The sequence below is a fragment of the Microtus ochrogaster genome, chromosome 21 (genome assembly GCF_000317375.1).
Source record: "Microtus ochrogaster isolate Prairie Vole_2 chromosome 21, MicOch1.0, whole genome shotgun sequence".
Classification (NCBI taxonomy): Eukaryota; Metazoa; Chordata; class Mammalia; order Rodentia; family Cricetidae; genus Microtus; species Microtus ochrogaster.
In genome coordinates, this window is record NC_022022.1 from 23,319,333 (window position 1) to 23,336,285 (window position 16,953).

General features: G+C 37.8%; 1 protein-coding gene across 1 annotated transcript in view; it reads right to left on the bottom strand.

The window, feature by feature from the left end:
- Positions 1–2,185: 2,185 nt before the first annotated feature.
- Larp7 (La ribonucleoprotein domain family member 7) overlaps positions 2,186–16,953 on the bottom strand; it is a 15,538-nt gene continuing 770 nt past the window's right edge. The window contains exons 2-13 of the mRNA XM_013350069.1: positions 12,950–13,137; positions 12,728–12,828; positions 12,413–12,496; positions 12,151–12,315; positions 11,968–12,061; positions 11,543–11,890; positions 11,315–11,462; positions 9,644–9,795; positions 8,910–9,016; positions 6,771–6,930; positions 6,511–6,602; positions 2,186–2,507 (exon numbers count right to left, since the gene is read on the bottom strand). Of these exons, the coding sequence (XP_013205523.1) occupies positions 2,427–2,507; positions 6,511–6,602; positions 6,771–6,930; positions 8,910–9,016; positions 9,644–9,795; positions 11,315–11,462; positions 11,543–11,890; positions 11,968–12,061; positions 12,151–12,315; positions 12,413–12,496; positions 12,728–12,828; positions 12,950–13,136 (1,719 nt within the window). The 5' untranslated portion in view covers position 13,137 and the 3' untranslated portion in view covers positions 2,186–2,426. The remainder of the gene's footprint in view (positions 2,508–6,510; positions 6,603–6,770; positions 6,931–8,909; positions 9,017–9,643; positions 9,796–11,314; positions 11,463–11,542; positions 11,891–11,967; positions 12,062–12,150; positions 12,316–12,412; positions 12,497–12,727; positions 12,829–12,949; positions 13,138–16,953) is intronic.

Sequence of the window (16,953 nt, forward strand, 5' to 3'; positions counted from 1 at the left end):
AGAGAGAGAGAGAGAGAGAGAGAGAGAGAGAGAGAGAGATTATCAATGGAGTTTAGGCACAAAAATACTCTTTGAGCCAGGAGATGGTGGTGCTGCACGCCTTTAATCCCAGCACTTGGGAGGCTGAGGCAGGTGGATTTCTGTGAATTTGAGGCCAGCCTGGTCTACAAAGTGAGTTCCAGGACAGGCTCCAAAGCTACACAGAGAAACGCTGTCTCAAAATCAAAACAAGCTCACTGTATCTGCACATTACCTAAGCCTTTTGAAGTAGTTTTAGATATTCTCATTTGACTCAGTCAGTAACTGCCAGTATAATGAGATAAATAGTCATCAATTCCAGTTGTACACATTTCCTAAATCAATGTTGTTCAATAAAAATTTAATGTGAAGCTGGGCATGGTAGCACACATCTACATCCTAGCACTTGGAGGCAGAAGCAGACACATCACTACAATTTCAAGTTCGGCCATGGGTCCATAGCAAGACAAAAGTCAAAGACATGTACACATACTTAAAAATAAGACAGTAAAATTAAACCCACACATAATCCATTCGGTCCAGTAGACAAGTGATTAATCCAATATAAAAAGATTATTATTTTTTTTTTTTTGAGACAGAGTCTCACAGTATATAACCTTGGCTGGCCTAGAATTTGCTTTACAGAGCAAAGAGATGAACCCACCTCTACTTCGTAACTGTTGGGACAAAAGGCATGTACCACCAAGCCCAGGTTTCTTAGAATGATTATCTTTAAACAAATTTCAGGACGGGCATATTCTTTATTTATACATACTTTTATCCATTCAGATTGGCTACATTTCTAGTGCTCATTAGATATGTTGAAATAAAGTTGAGTAATTGCAAATTTATTTTAAATTTTCAAAACTCATTTTTAAAAATTTTATATGTATGGGTATGTTGCCTGCATACAAATGTGCATCACAAACATGCTTGGTGGGGTAGAACTGGAGTTACAGTTGTGAGCTGCCATGTGGGTGCTGGGAATTGAACCCAGGTCCTCTAGAGGAGCAGCCAGAACTCTTAACCACTAAGCTATCTCTCCAGCTCCTTCAAGACTTATTTTTATGCATGACATGCATGTATGTGCACCATATGCATGACAGGTACCTTTTTTAAAAGCATGTTTTATTATTTATGTATGATGGGGAAAGAGTACATGTATGTACATGAGTTTTAGGGACTGAATCCAGGCCAAGCAAGTAGTTTTTACTACTGAAGTATTTTGTCAGGTTACCAGGAACTTTCTAACAATCTTTCATTTTTAAAGCTTGTCTTTATAAATAATAGAGGTTTCATGAGAAAGAAACCTTGCTTCGTCCACTAGAATCTCTCAAGTGCTACAGCAGCAATGTAATGATACTCTATAGTAAATGTAACATGGCTGTCCTAGACTTTGTGATTAACTATCCTTGAACCTACAGAGATCTACCGACCTCTGCTTCTATCACACAGAGGAGAGTCTGGAATGTTGAATTCTTTATTTATTGCAGCTCCTTTAGTTATAGGATATAACAACTATTTCCAGGTTTTCTGTTGCCGTAAGTGCAGACAGGTAAAAGAAGGCAAAGGCAACTGCCAGGTACTTATATTTGGCAGTGTTCAGCTGCTGTTCCTCAGCTAGTGACCCTTTCTGTGGGTCACAGAGGTTAACATGCCTGACCATAGGCCTCACAAAGTACACAGAAACTGCCACTCTGGCAGGCAGTGGCCAAAGCCAGTGGGAGCAGAAACGATATATTACCTCAAGGAACACAGACACCTTTCAGAGGATTCTGATGGAGATGCCGCTCCTTCATAGCTACTGTAAATAAACTTCTGAAAACAACTTAATTACTTAAGTCTTATGAATTTCTGGAAAACATAACAGATTTCAGTTTTCCTCAAAGTCAATTCCCAGACTCCGTCCAAGCTCATAATACCTGGCACATCATTCAATCAAATTAAAATGTCTTATTTATGAAAAACAAACTCAATGCTTTTAAAATTCAATATTTAAATAAGACAGTTCATATGATCTGTTGCTCAAAGGAAGGGAAGATGAGAAAAAATAGAATGGAAAACTTACCACATCTGCTTGTAGCAAAAAAAAGAAAAGCAAGTTAGTTTGCATCTGATATTCATGCATTTTTATAATCATGTTGCTTTTTGTAAACACAAACAAAACAATAATTTTTAAAACACATTTATTTATGAAATCATTTGAAGTTGACTGCATAATTTCAACACGAGCGTCATTGAAAAAAATATGACATATAATATGTTTGTCTCTAAGAAAAGTCTTAGTTCCACACTGAGGAACAGAGGTTTTCTTTTTCTTTAAATGTAGATCTCATCAGAACATCCATCAATCAGTCCCAGCATTCTCAGAACACTCTGGCAAGGAAACCCATAGGAAACTCATCATCTCAATCATACTCCGAGAATCGAATGTGCTGACTGGCTTGTTGAGTCCTGGCCAGTCTAATCTTCTCAGCTTTGGTGATTAACTATAGAGAAAAAGTAAGAAATTAGAATGTCTCAGAAACTTCAAAATCGAAAAAAAAAAATACAGTTCCCACTATGAAAGTCTTATGTTATCAGGTTGAATGATATTTTTAAAAGCCAGGGGTAGAATGACAAATAAGATCGTTATGTTTTGATGTAATCAGTTTACAGAGAACTGGAGATTTTTATGCAACAGATCTTAAATATTTGAAACCTCTATCTCCCTCCAATTATAGTGCATAACTCAAAATCTTTCAACTGAAATATAGGTCACTCATCACTGAAGACTCACAGCTTAGCATTATTTTGTATGTTCTCTGGACTTGGTTATTAATTCCTAAGACTAAATGGTATGGGGTCCTCAATTACTTTGTGATTAAAGATTTACATACTACTTGAGTGAGATTTGATACCTCTGTGCACTACTCATATTTGCTTTACAAACTGCTAGCTGAACAGGCAAGGTGCCACATACCTTTAATCCCAGCACTCCAAAGGCAGAGAAAGTTGGATCTTTGTGAGTTCAAGGCCAGCCTGAGCAACACAGTGGGACCCTTTCTCAGGAAAACAAATCAAAACAACTGTTTACTGGAGAGATAATCCAAGCAGAGTGACACACATGGCCATTCTACACATTTATTATTATTTTGATTTTTTGAGACAAGGTTTCTCTGTGTAGCCCTGGCTGTCCTGGAACTTACTCTACTGACAAGGCTGGCCTCGAACTCAGAGAGTACTAAGGATAAAAGGCATATGCCACCATGCCCAGCTTACTCATTTAGTTTTGAGACAAAACTTTAATTTGTAGTCCTGTCGGGCTGGCCTCTAACTGGAGAGATTTAGCCTGAGTGCTGCCATTAAAGGTATGCACCAACACACCAGGCTTAATTTTTTCACCCTACTTCATATATTACACAATTCTTTTGTTGTTGTTCTTTTTTTTTTTTTTTTTTTTTTTTTTGGTTTTTCGAGACAGGGTTTCTCTGTGGCTTTGGAGCCTGTCCTGGCACTAGCTCTGTAGACCAGGCTGGTCTCGAACTCACAGAGATCCACCTGCCTCTGCCTCCCGAGTGCTGGGATTAAAGGCATGCGCCGCCACCATCGCCCGGCTTGTTCTGTTTTGTTAAGACAGGGTTTCTCTGTGTAGTGGTGATTTATGTCTTTATTCCTAGCACTTGGGATTCAAAACAATCTGGCCCCATAGTGAGTTCCAGGATAGCCAAGGCTATCTTAAGACAGGGTTTCTCTGTGTAGCCTTGGCTATCCTGGAATTCACTATGGGGCCAGGTTGTTTTGAATCCCAAGTGCTAGGAATAAAGACATAAATCACCACACCCAGCTCATGTTACAATTCTTTTGTACCAATTATACCTCTTAAAATGTTTAAATTTATTTTACAAGTGAAAAGTTAAGATTTCAAATAATAATATACTATTAAAATCTGTCTTTATTAAATAAAAATGCACTACATTACAGATTATATAAAATATGATTTTATATATACATATACACATACATATATATGTGTGTGTATATGTATATATATATATATACAGGAGGAAAAGAAGATTTTTTTGGAAACACATAAGACAACAGATTGAAACATTCCCAAAGCAGATGCTGCTGCTTTTCTGCAGTAGGTCTCTGTAACCCAAGTTATTCTTCTGTCTTCTGAATAGCTGGGATTGCAAGCACAAACTATTGCACCAGAAGCCAAAAGCTTCCTTAAGAGAGAAAAAAAATTATAGTGTAGTCTTATTTTTCTCTTAAAAATATTGGCTCTGGAGGTAGGGATGTAACTTTGAGTTGGTAGAATATACAAAGCCCCAGGTTTGATACCTAAACACCTCATAACTTGGGGCAAGGGACCAGCCTGCAAGTTCAGCACTCAGTTGGCAAGAGCTGAGGGATCAGAATTGCAAAGTTGTTGTCAGCTACACAGAGCTTGAGGTAAGAATGATACCACAAACCTTGTCTAAATCAATCAATCTATGAATCAAATATCATGCCATATCTGATTGGCAGGCAGTCATGATAATTAAATGAAATTACTGTTCACAAATGTAAGAGTAAAAAATTCTTGGCACCCTAGCACACCAATGTTGTTCACAAACAGGAATTCTGCCTTTGTCTGGAAACAGACAGCAGTAATTTGCATTGAAAAGGCCACTGATTAAAAACAAAGCCAAACATCTAAAAAAAAAAAAGTAGGTGGTGGGAGGTGCTTTAGGGTTAAAGGCACTTGCTTTAAAGCCTAACAATCAGAGTTCCATCCTTAGGACCCACATGGTAGAGGAACAGAACTGATTCCAGCAAGCTGTGGGACAGACACATTCACATAAATTTAAAAATATAGTTTAAAGATTTTACAGAATATTTAAACAACTCAAGGGAAGAAATAAAAATTTTACCATAAGTCCTTGGTTTGGAATTCCTGACTTATAAGGGCATCCTACCAAGATCTGGGGCAGAAAAAACAAGTCATTTCCCTTTAGCAGATCCTTCCTTAAGTTCCCAATCCTTTATGAGTTCATTTAGATGTCACTGATTTTCATATGTAAACATCTATACAAAGTATACTGTGTACTGATTTAGTTTTCTACGTTGAGTCCTGATAAACTGAACAGGAACAAGGTTCTGAAATGTGTTCTACCCCACAGCACGAAACTAAGAATTTTGTGGTTTTCAGTTAAGAGCTTTTCTCCCACTGGAGGTGCACCAGTGTCTAGTGAGGAAGGAATAATGCCAGAATCACTGAAATTCTTCCACTCTTTTTTATACACCTAATTCCCATTTTTTTAGCCTACAGTGATGCACTTCTGAACTGTCGGGTGGAAGTAAAAGCTCCTGTGCCACGCTGAATGCTTAGGCCAGCTGAGGGACAAGAGGATTCATTATCCATAGCTATTATTCTACTTGCAGGACTGGGGGCTAATATATTCAGAGAGTATTATCATGCCCTAGTTCATTGGCAGACCACTCACTTAATCTCCAGCACCAGGAAAAAACAACACCAACAAGACTGGCAAACAAGTTAGCTGTGGTTAAATTTCTTCTAACAAGATTCCAATACCATTTAATAGGTGTGGAAGATTCACTGCATTTTAATCCATGAAGTCAGCTGTTTCTACCTAGACCATGCTAACAAGTTTGATAATAAAGCATGTAAAAACTGGAAAATGAGTTAAAAAAAACTTAAATTTTTGTTGTTCTAGTTTAATTTTATAAAATACTCTGGAAATGCTTATTTCTTTGCGTGAGACTAAGATGAATCTTGATAAATTTATAGTGTTAAAATTACTAGGTAAGAAAAATACAGACAATTTAAACAGAACTTCACACAAATCAGAAGAATAAATATTAATGACTTTAACATCTGACCATCTCAAACAAGCTTTGAAATTAACACCTCCAAGACTCAAAAGAGCTTTCAGAGAGGAAGGGGGAGCCTTCCCATCTCAGCAAGATCAGGCTCCATTCAAGAAAAAAAATTCACAAAGACCAATAGTAGCAAACGTTCCTGTCAATCATCATAAATGCCAAAGGAGCACTGATGAAAAACATACCCAAGCCAATAAGCATAGGACATTTGAATCAGGGCTTTCAAAGTTCTTAACAAGTTGTTTTAAGCACTTTGGCTGAACAATATTTAAAAGAATAATACTGTTTGCAAAGAATAAACACTATTCTTGGTGAGCAACTAAATATAAATTATCACAGAAATAAAATTTTTGATGATTGTTTTAATTAATTCTCAAACTACAAAACACAGCAGTTACAAATCAAGACTGTGTATACTTAACATGTATCACTGCTTCAAAGCACAGAAAAATCCTAAATTACAATTTTGAATCCCTGTGAGCAAATGATCTTAATTCCATCTATTTTGAAGCCAGGAGAAAACTGCATTCTTTCTCCGTCTGAAACAGTACTCTAATAGGAAAGCCAAAGTGAATTTATCCTCACTTATTACTGTCAGAAGATGCATTTAAAGGCTGCCCTTACCTTCTCCGTGCCTCTTTTCTTTTCCCGAGGTTGATTAAGTTTGGCCTGTCTATCTACCAATATCTTCTGCCAGTACCTCTGCTCGTGATCACCTTAAAAACAAACAATAGCTCTGGTCACCGAGTAGAACATAGATTCTAATCTAAGCAGGAGAATGTATGGGGGTGGGAAGGCTAGTTCCATTAGCCCAACGCAGAACAATTAAAATTACCTACGATAATAACTGTTTATTAAAAAAGAAAAAACAAATTAGGTTTTACCAGAAAGGACCTCGAGGTTCCAACAGTGCTTCTTTCTAATTTCAGTCTGTGCACTCATTACTGCCTGCGCATCCTCAGGAGTTTTGAATCGGGCATGGCATTCAGTATCTCCTTCTAGCAAATCAACGTAAACAACTTCTGAGATTGTGGCCAAAACATCCTATATGATAAAAAAGTATAAAGATTTAAAATCAACACCTAAAATGCCTCACAATTAATGAATGTACCCACAAAGGTTGTCAAATGTATCAATGAGTTACTATGTAGTTGTAACTTCTAAAATACACAAAAATACTCTTAAAATAAGTTGGTCAAAAATGAGAAGCAATATAACAACTCACTACAAACTACTTTCCCTCATCCTCTTGGAAGTCTATTCTTTAAACATGAACTTACATGGGGTGCGGAGGATCAGCTAAAGGCAAGATTTGCAGAGTGGAATATAAATGACCCCTCCCCCAGCAACCTAGCCAGGTTAGTACAAGAAAGATTAAAAGAAAGGACTTGAGAAGTTTATTTTCACTCACCTATACAATACCATGTTTGACTTAGAACACATGAAACCATCTTTCAACATTTTACAACAGGAATCCTAGGGTTCATGGGTAGATTTACTGGAACACAGCTGACAGCTCTCAGTTTCAGATAAAATACATAAGTAACCCTTTCTAAGCAAGCTGAGGTACCCCACAAGGGGGACAGTTTTACCTATAATGTCCCGCTGTGAAGACTAATTAAGAAGATTCCTGCATTCTTAATCTATTTTTTTTCTCACAGTAGGTTCGCTAGAGAACACAATGCATTTATGCAGGAATGTTACAGTAATCTTACCTGCCAAATTTCTGTCATTAAAGCAAAAGAAATAAATACAGATTTCTAACTGGAAAGGAAGTCTTTAGGTTAGACCAGAATTTTCTAGGCACAAAGAACTAAAATTACTTTAATGTAATAAATTTCCAGAGTCATAGAAAGAATTGAGGATCTTGAAATATTATTTCATTGTAGAATAAAAATAGCTTAATAACAGTAAAGGATAATAGAGATTTGCAAGCTTTAGAAGATAGAAAGTAGTCCTACACACAATACACTGTAACATAAGAACACCCTTAGTAAAAACACTTGCTTAATAAATCAAGACAAAAAAAGAAGTGGAGAGAATTATAACTGAAATGTCTTCACAGCTTTTAACTCTAGCTAATCAAATTAATTAGGATACAGTAGGAGATCAGTCTGTAGTTAAGTTGATGAAACTGTAATGTAGCCCCTGGTAGTGGTAAGAGTTTAGAGTACCATAGTTCAAAAGATATTTACTATATATCCACTATCAAGTCAGGCTAATATCTTCATGTGAAACCTATATAATGACCGACAGTCTGGTAATCAGTAACAAGAGTGCACGCAGATTACAGGGAAAAAAACTACCTCACTGCTTCTTTCAATTAAAATATGAGATTGGTAAAGTTGGATAGAAAACAAAAACAACATAATGTATAGTATTAAAAGTTCTAAGATGTGAAAAAGTAATTAAAATGTTATAAAAAATTTTATACAGTATAAAATAAAGTGGCTAGGCTGGAAAGTTGAAACAGGAGGATTGCTGGCCTGGGACAAATAATGAGTTGAGACAGCCTGTGCTACAACAGAAAACCTGCTTAGAAAAACAACAAAAGGAACGGTCATTTGGGAATCTTAGTCCTGATGAATATAAATCCATAAATACAGCGGCTGGCTTCAAAAGAAAACAGTAGCATATGGTTACATTTGGCAAAATAAAATCTTTAACAAGTATATTATTAAATCCAGTCTTAAAAAACTATGGCACCAAATATCTTTGTAAAACTCTCACAACTGACAAAACTTTCAAAGCACAACAGTGAATATTTATTTTCAACAACTGCAACTTAGAATCCCTGCACCGCTCTCCCTGAACTACAGTGCAGGCATTATTGACTCGGGAAGGTAAGGCATTCAGAAAGTTCAATGTATATCTCATTTCCTGAAGGATTTGTATTCAGATTAAACCTACGAGTTATCAGAGTTACCAGAGACTCAAACTCTACAAAATCAGAGGTCCAAATTCTAACCGGACTTGTTTTGATTTTCATATTCTTTGAAAAACGTTTCACACATAAACATTACCCTGACTTGTTTCCTGCCTGGTAGAGGCTCTGTGCTCATGATCTTCACAATCACTCCGTTCACAAACTGTGGGCCCTGGGCATTAACCTTCTCCTGAGGGCAGCACTCTGTGAAAAGGAAAAGGCCAGAGATAAGTTTCCCACACCTGACATTAACATGAGGCGCACCACTCTACAACAGCAGTAGTGATTTCTCAGGCTAATGAACTGAAATAACTTAGTACTTGTACAATTTAAAATTACTATTAATGCATCACAATGCTTATCTGGAAATTAACATGAAATAAAATGCATCATTGCCCAAACCAAAGAATAAAACTCAATAAAGGAGAATGGGGAGGAGGGGCTGCAAGGGGAGGAGGGGGGAGGCTGCAGCTGGGATAGAAAATAAATAGATGAGCTAAAATAAATAAATAAAAATATTTACAACAAAAAAAATCTTTACTAATGTTACAATCAATAAGAATAATTCTTTAATATGTTCATGATCAGAATTTATCTTCCACTGAAACTTCAGTTTTCATTGGTATGTCGTGAGTAAACTCGCTGGTGATGAAGAGAAAGTACAAACACTTCAATTTTCTCCCGTTTCCTTTCAGTTTTTCCTGGGGGCAGGTCATCTTAAATCTGGGGAAAGCACTCTATCGCTGCAACACAAGCACCTGAAAGCCTCGTCGACTAGACCCAGTCCCCAGCGCATCACAGCACGAAAGCTGCTGTTACACTGACCCTCACCTTTGCCTCTCCTCTCTCCAGACTTGCTGGGCACTGCACAGTCTGTGTCCATTTCTGATTCCAGTTTGATTTGAGATATTGTTTTTTTTAGAGAAGCCATACTGGCTTTTTGCAGTGCCAAATACTCTTTCTTCAAATCCATCCATTCAGTTCTGTAAAACAAAGGAATGAACTACTGAAATAGTGACATGACGACCCACTGAGAACTCTGAAATTCCCAGTCTCCCCAACTCTCCTTTCTTTTAAAAGCATGCACTTAATTAGTTCTTAGGCCATAAATCTATCTAGCAAACACACAAAGTTCCTTTTCATTAATAGTAAGGTAAAATGCTTTCATTTCCCAGCTAAGTTCCTGATATGTTTCTAGAATTTTTAATTGCAAAAGGAAAATTCTGAGTTACTTCCTCCAAGTAATATTCACTAAATTAGACAACTTTGGGGGAAAATGAGACACTAAAATTCAAAGATTTGTTAAATTGCTTCCAATTTGAGAGATAACATTCCTAAGGATTTACGTAAATCGAAAGGAATTTCTAAGAAGAAAAAAACACCCCATGGAAGCAATTTATTTATTTACATACATTTACCATGTAGATGTCTCTTCAAACAGCCAGGACTCCTCCAGAGAGAAGCACAATGCATCTCCTGGCTCTGTGGGAGTGCTCATTGTTACCCTAATCTGTGCCATCAAACAAGCAGATAGGAGTTTTTTTTTTTAAAGAGAAGGATATCTTGTGGTAATGGTTTTAGCAGTTAACATTGACATCTGTTTACTTCAAAAAAGAAAAAAAAAATCCAGCCCTACCCAGGATCCCAGGATCTACTTTCCCTGAGAGCTGATACATTAAAATAACAAAGGCTCTTGTAATGATTCTCTGAGATAGAAAGCCAAAAGGAGTTCAGGAGTTTAGGAGTAGTATAAATACAAGTGTCTAAAGTTCCTGTCTTTCACTCTCCAAGCAGAGAACTGGATTCTTTGGCCGCCACTTCACAATGGTAAGGTACCTCTGCTATGCTTGACATTTCTTTTCCTTCACACTTTTTCCTATCTTTTTATAACAGCAGCCTAGAGGGTGGGTTCCCTTCAACTTTAACATGGGAGTGCTTTCTGTCTTATTTAAGAAAGAGTAAGTGCTTCTCTGTTTTAGTAGAAGTGAATTCAATGTACACCTTTGGAGTTGAAAAAGCTAACCACTTATGAGTTTGAAGGGGTTTCCTCTGTTTTCACATGGGAATACCTGTTGTGTTATCTCAACCATTTAGCATCTTGATTTAAAAATGCTACAGATTTAAGACTAGAACTTGTAAAGACTGGGCTCCCCATCACTTAAACGTGGATGTACTTGCTTTGGAATTAAGAAAGTAAGTGCTCCCATGTTTTGGTGACGGTAAGTTTTCCTGTTATAATCTTGTGCCTTTAAGAGAACTTCACTGAACTTTTTAAGGGGCCTCCTTTACTTTAACATGGAGCCACTTGCTGTGATTTTGTAAAAATAAGTGCTTCCATGTTTGAGTGTGGTGGCTCCTACTTATCTTCACTTTGTACTGCAAATGGACTGACCATAGGCCATCACTGTTGCTAATATACAACTCTGTCAAATAGAAATTGGAATTGCACTTTAGCAATGGTGATGGGCTTGTGTCCAACTGCCACGGAGAACGGGTACTTACTTAGACAACACTCTCAACGGTATAACCTCTTCTCCCATCTTATGTCTCTCCTTGTGTTTCTTCTTGTGCTTCCTCTTCACTTTCAGGAGAGAATCACCTGTTCTGTCTCCAGTCTCCTTCTCCTCTTCTGTCGAGCAGAATTCTAAGTCTGCAAGAAAGATTCTCTTAAGACAGGTTGTGGTTACGAAGTAGCTAAAATGTTTGCTCTGTCTAATCCTAACACAGTACCTCTGCTTTCTTTGGAGACTTCAGAAGCAGCCTCACTAATGCTATCCTTCTGAGCCCTCTTCTTGGCTTTAGGCCTGAGGGGGAGGCAGTCTTCGTCCTCAGCACTGCTTCTCTCCCTTTTCCCTGCTCTAACTTCAGGCAAGATGGATGTCTCCACCTTTTCCCGTTTTTTCTTCTTCTTTGCAGGTTGCTTTGGAGCATCAGGTGTTTCTGCTTCAGAGCCCTCGGAAGCAGTCCTTTGTCTCTTCGCTTTAGACACGCCCATGCTGCTTGTTTCTAACTCTTTAGCCTGCACACTGTCTTCCTTCTTTATCCTGCCTTTTTTCTTTTTCTTTTTTTTCTTCTCTTCTGTAACACAATATTGGAAAAATTATTTTATTTTCTCTGCTAATTCAGTATTTGCTTCCTGAATCCTAGGTACTCACCAGCTACTCTTAAGGAAGGGATGGGTTTGTTTTTCACTGTCTTGGGAAATATGCCGGGTTTTCTTGGTGCTTCTTCGGGTGGGTTGTTAAGAAACTGAAAAAACAATTGCAAAAGGGAATGCAAATTTATTCATACTAACCTCGGTTTAACTTTTCTTAATTTTCAGGGCCCTACAGACATACCTCAATGGCTTTTGCTGCTTGCTCTTTTGTTTCAAACTCCACAAAGGCAAATCCCTTTGGATCCCCAGTAGACTTGTAATGTGGAATACTTATGTAAACCACATTGCCACATTTCCCAAATACTCTTTCAATCCAGCTATGGGTAACATTTTTGGGAAGTAACTCCTGTATAAATCAAAGTGTCATGAACAGTTTAAGCATTTTAAAATTCCACATTTTATCAATAAAGAATTAGAGTTAAACTTAAATTTGTTTTTCTTACCACGTACACAGTGCGTTCCTCCTCATCCTTTGGTCTCTCACCTAGGGGCTTTTTTCTCCGGATTCTGGTTCCCTCTAAGTCCAACTTTTAAAATATTAATAAACTTGGTGTCGTAATTTTCATCTCCTTTTTGATTAAAATTATTTCAATCCCAGTTCACTTTTCCTCCACCTCCCCCCATAAGGGTTATGGTATCCTACCATAGATGTTCCAAAAGGCCAGTTCATGTGCCTCTGGTATGAATACGTAAAGGTCCCAGTGCCAGACCTCTCCCTTGCCCAAACAGATGTGGTTAATGTGTAATGAAAAATTTACCTCTACAACAGATGAGCTTTTCAATGCTCTCGCTATTAACTTCCCATCAGTGGTCAACTTCTTCATTTTGTTAAAAGACACCAAAAGAGATATGTCCACATCTAGTTGAAATGTGAAGCACAAGATGTTTGTGGGTGGGATGTGTGATAGGAGTAAAATTTAATATAAACAAATTAGCTCTTGGTAAGACCTGGGAGTTATCTTAAGAGGAAGGAAACTTACATCCATCTCTAGATTTTTCAATTTGCTCTCGAAGAAACCTGTCCTTGTGAAGGTTTGCATCTCCAAACCAGAAGTCCACTTGCTTAGCAATATCTGCAAGCACCTGTTTAACCCTCGAGCGCTTCTTTTTTTCTTCTTTTCTCTTCTCAGTGCTTTCTTCCATAGTTTTTTGATTTTCAGTTTCCATTCTGTAAGTTAATATCGAAATGTACACGTTACCTTTTGATAGGGAAGGCACATATCTTTTATGTCTGAGGCCCTACATGAGAGGAAGTTGCTGTACCTACTGTGTATACTGTACACCCTCAAAAGTATATGTGTACGATAGATATTTAAGCATCTGTCACCTGTGCCTTCCTGCTGCCAGGCAGGGGCTGGAAAGATGGCTCAGCAGTTAAGACCACTGACTGTTCTTCCAGAGTACCCAGGTTCAATTCCCAGCACCCACAAGGCAGTTAACAAATGTTAAGGTCTTCCTTAATAGCCTACTTGCTTCTACTACTGCTTTCTTATAATCATTTTTTTTAACATAGGACAATCACTTAAATATGTTAATCAGGACAATTAGTACAAATGACTCACCACATTAAACATAGAGTCCAAAGACCTTACAAAGGTTTATTAGGTCCTATTCAATCTGACCTGAACATATTTCTTCAACTTTATCTTCCACAAGTCTTTCCACAATGAAAAAGATTTATTCATTATGTATACAATATTCCTCCTGCAAGAATACCTCCATGCCAGAAGAGGGCACCAGATCTCATTGCAGATGGTTATGAGACATTATGTGGTTGCTGGGAATTGAACTCAGGACCTCTGGAAGAGCAGCCAGTACGCTTAACCTCTGAGCCACCTCTCCAGCCCTTCCAGCAGCAGGCTTATAACATGTCATCTCTAAATTTCTTATGTATGTTAAAGCTCTTCCTGTCTCCAGGTCTTTGTTCTTTCTGCTGTTTCTTTTCCCAGTACACCTATACAGTTTAATTTACCCAGATCTGGGAATGTTACTGTCTCAGAGAGGCCTTTCTTTTATCCAACCTAAAACAGTACCCTTGATGCCAATCTGAACTGTACTCCAAGCTTTTCTTTTTCTGCTCATCACTCTCTGCAATTAAAAGTTCTGTTTCTATCTACCCCGTTATAATCTAAATATATAGAGGGAGAAACTTTAATTTGGTCATTATTTATTTGTGAAGCAGTTAGATACATTTAAAAGTACTTGGAGTTGGGCATGGTGGTATACACCTAAATCCCAACACTCATGAAGTACTAGCAAGTGGACCTCTGTGAGTTTGAGGTCAGCTTGGTCTATATAATAAAAATAAGGTACCATGCATTTCAAATTCTTTTCTAAGGTGGTAAGGTATAAATATAAATACAGATTATAATATCACATAGCAGTTCTATAGCTAACTGTTATAAGGGAAGACTTCAAACTCTATATTAACTTTTCCATTAAAGCCCACCATCTAAGGTAGAGGTTCTCAATTTGTGAGTCAAGAGTTGGGGTCACATATTAGATCATTATGATTCATAACAGTAGCAAAATTACAGGTATGAAGTAGGAAGAGGATAATTTTATGGTTGGGGGGTCACCACACCATGAGGAACTTGTACTAAAGGGCCAGAGAATTACGAAGGTCGAGAACCATTAACCTCAGTCAAGCATAGTGGAATCTATAGCCACACTACTCTACATCCACTAGATTTAAAGCAGAGCAGACAGAACAGTAAAAACATAGAATGTTACAGTTATCATTCCACTCTCTTAGTCCAGAGGCCCGCCTTCCTGGTTCTATTAAGGGTTACTTTTGTAGCTTAGCATATTCCAGTTCAGAACAATCAAACACACCTTCAATTTAGGGCAAGATACAGTTAAATAGAAAGTCACAAGACTGTACAACAATTTAGCCTCCTTACATCATGGCCATGGGTTACAGAGCCCCTATATCTTTATCCCCCTTTGTCTGTCTTTCTCCCTGATACTGATGGTCTTCCATATCCTAGGCCAGTATCCCACCACTGAACTATTCTTTAGTCCTTACTATACTCTTAGTGCTATTTGTACTTTCCTGAGGTTCTACGGCAATAACATTCCAAAGGAAATTTATCCTTTCCTTCCAATGCCTATTTACTCTCATTACCGCTAACTCACAAAGCTGATCAAGCAAGCTCTGTATGCTTCTCATCTCTGTGGTCCATAAAATGTGGACATAAATCTTGCCTATATAATAGTTACTGTTAAGATTAATTAAGGAAAATGCAATTTAAACACTTAAAATGCTGCCATGGAGAGGTCTGTAGAGATGGCACAGTGGTTAACACTCATCACTTATGAGGACACAGGTTCAGTTTCTAGTTCTGACATCAAAGTTCTCAACCTCCTATAACTCTAGTTAGAGGATCCAAAGCAGTCTTCTGGCCTCTGTGGGCATGTGGTACGCATGTGCACATTTAGACACATCTATTCATAATTAAAAAGATTCTCAGCCGGGCGGTGGTGGCGCACGCCTTTAATCCCAGCACTTGGGAGGCAGAGGCAGGCGGATCTCTGTGAGTTCGAGACCAGCCTGGTCTACAGAGCTAGTTCCAGGACAGGCTCCAAAACCACAGAGAAACCCTGTCTCGAAAAACCAAAAGAAAAAAAAAAAGATTCTCAAAACAAAACAAAAATAGCTGCTCTGGAGAACACAACAGGCAGCCAAGCTGTTCTTTACCAATTTGTCATTGAATCCTACCAAACCGATCTTTGAAATGGCTTTCATCTCCCTTTAGTGTTCCCCATAATAGGAATCAGAATAAGACAAGTTTATAACATGCTCTACAAGTCATCTATTCTTTACAGAAGTCTATGTGTCATAATATTGATATGGTTTATGTAGGTTATTTCTAAGCTTGCAACATCAGTAACTCCTCATCAGGTTCTCTGTGCTGTCCTAAGTATTAAAGTACAGTTAAATGGGTGACGATGGTGCACAACTTTAATCCTAGAACTCAGGAGGCAGAGGTAGGCAGATGGGTGAGTTCCAGAAGAGTCAGGGCTGCACAGAGAAACCCTGTGTGGAAAAAACACCCCCCCCCCCAACACCATGGTTTTGGAACAAAGAATGAAAAAATTATTGTGAAACAATGCCAGTTACTTTATATACATTGTTCTAAATCTTGACAATCATACTATGCAGTTTCTTTCAACTTTTTAAAAGGAGGCTGTTAGGTTATGCAACTTAGTCAAAGTTAGTTAGGTAAGCAAACATTGGTATGTTTGACTTTTACACTGCCACCTTTTAGTAGAAACTTCTACAAATTGTCACTATTCATATTATAGTCTGACCCAGGAATTCCTAGTCTGAAGCCCCATGACCCTTCAGGTGAGTTTCAAGAAACCTTAGGAATTCAAGAGATGGTTACAAGATAAACTTTAAAGAAAAGGCAAAATGTACAAATACAAAATGAATGGCAAAATTCAGTGCCACAAGTCCATTTAAAGGAGCAAAGAGCAGATCAATATGCAGGAGAAAGTAGAAATGAATGCTAACAGACCCTGGTCAGCCCAGTAACGAATTACATCTAACTCGGGCAAACATGGTTTCCATTTTTACGCTCTCCTACAAGTTACAAAGTTGTAACATTGTTCAAAGACAGTGAATGTCATATTTTCTACTATATGTAAACATTTTGCCTGTAAAAGCATACACAATATGTTTCTATGGGTACATGTAAAATTTTCAAAGAAACTTGGCCATGATACTTTTATTATTATTATTATGAACAAAAAGAAGTGTGCCCAAAAGATTGAGAACCAAAGTTGTAGTCATGACAAGACTATCCAAAGGGCGCAAAAGACAGTGGCCTGGATCTTTGCTCCGAATGAACCTTCTAGTGTAAACATGCTTTCTAAAGCCATTCGATTTCCCACTAAAGGTAGTCTTCCAGAGGCCTTCCAGTCTCAGTGAACTGTCCTAAGCGCGCTCGGAATTTAACACTCATCGCTTAATGCCAGC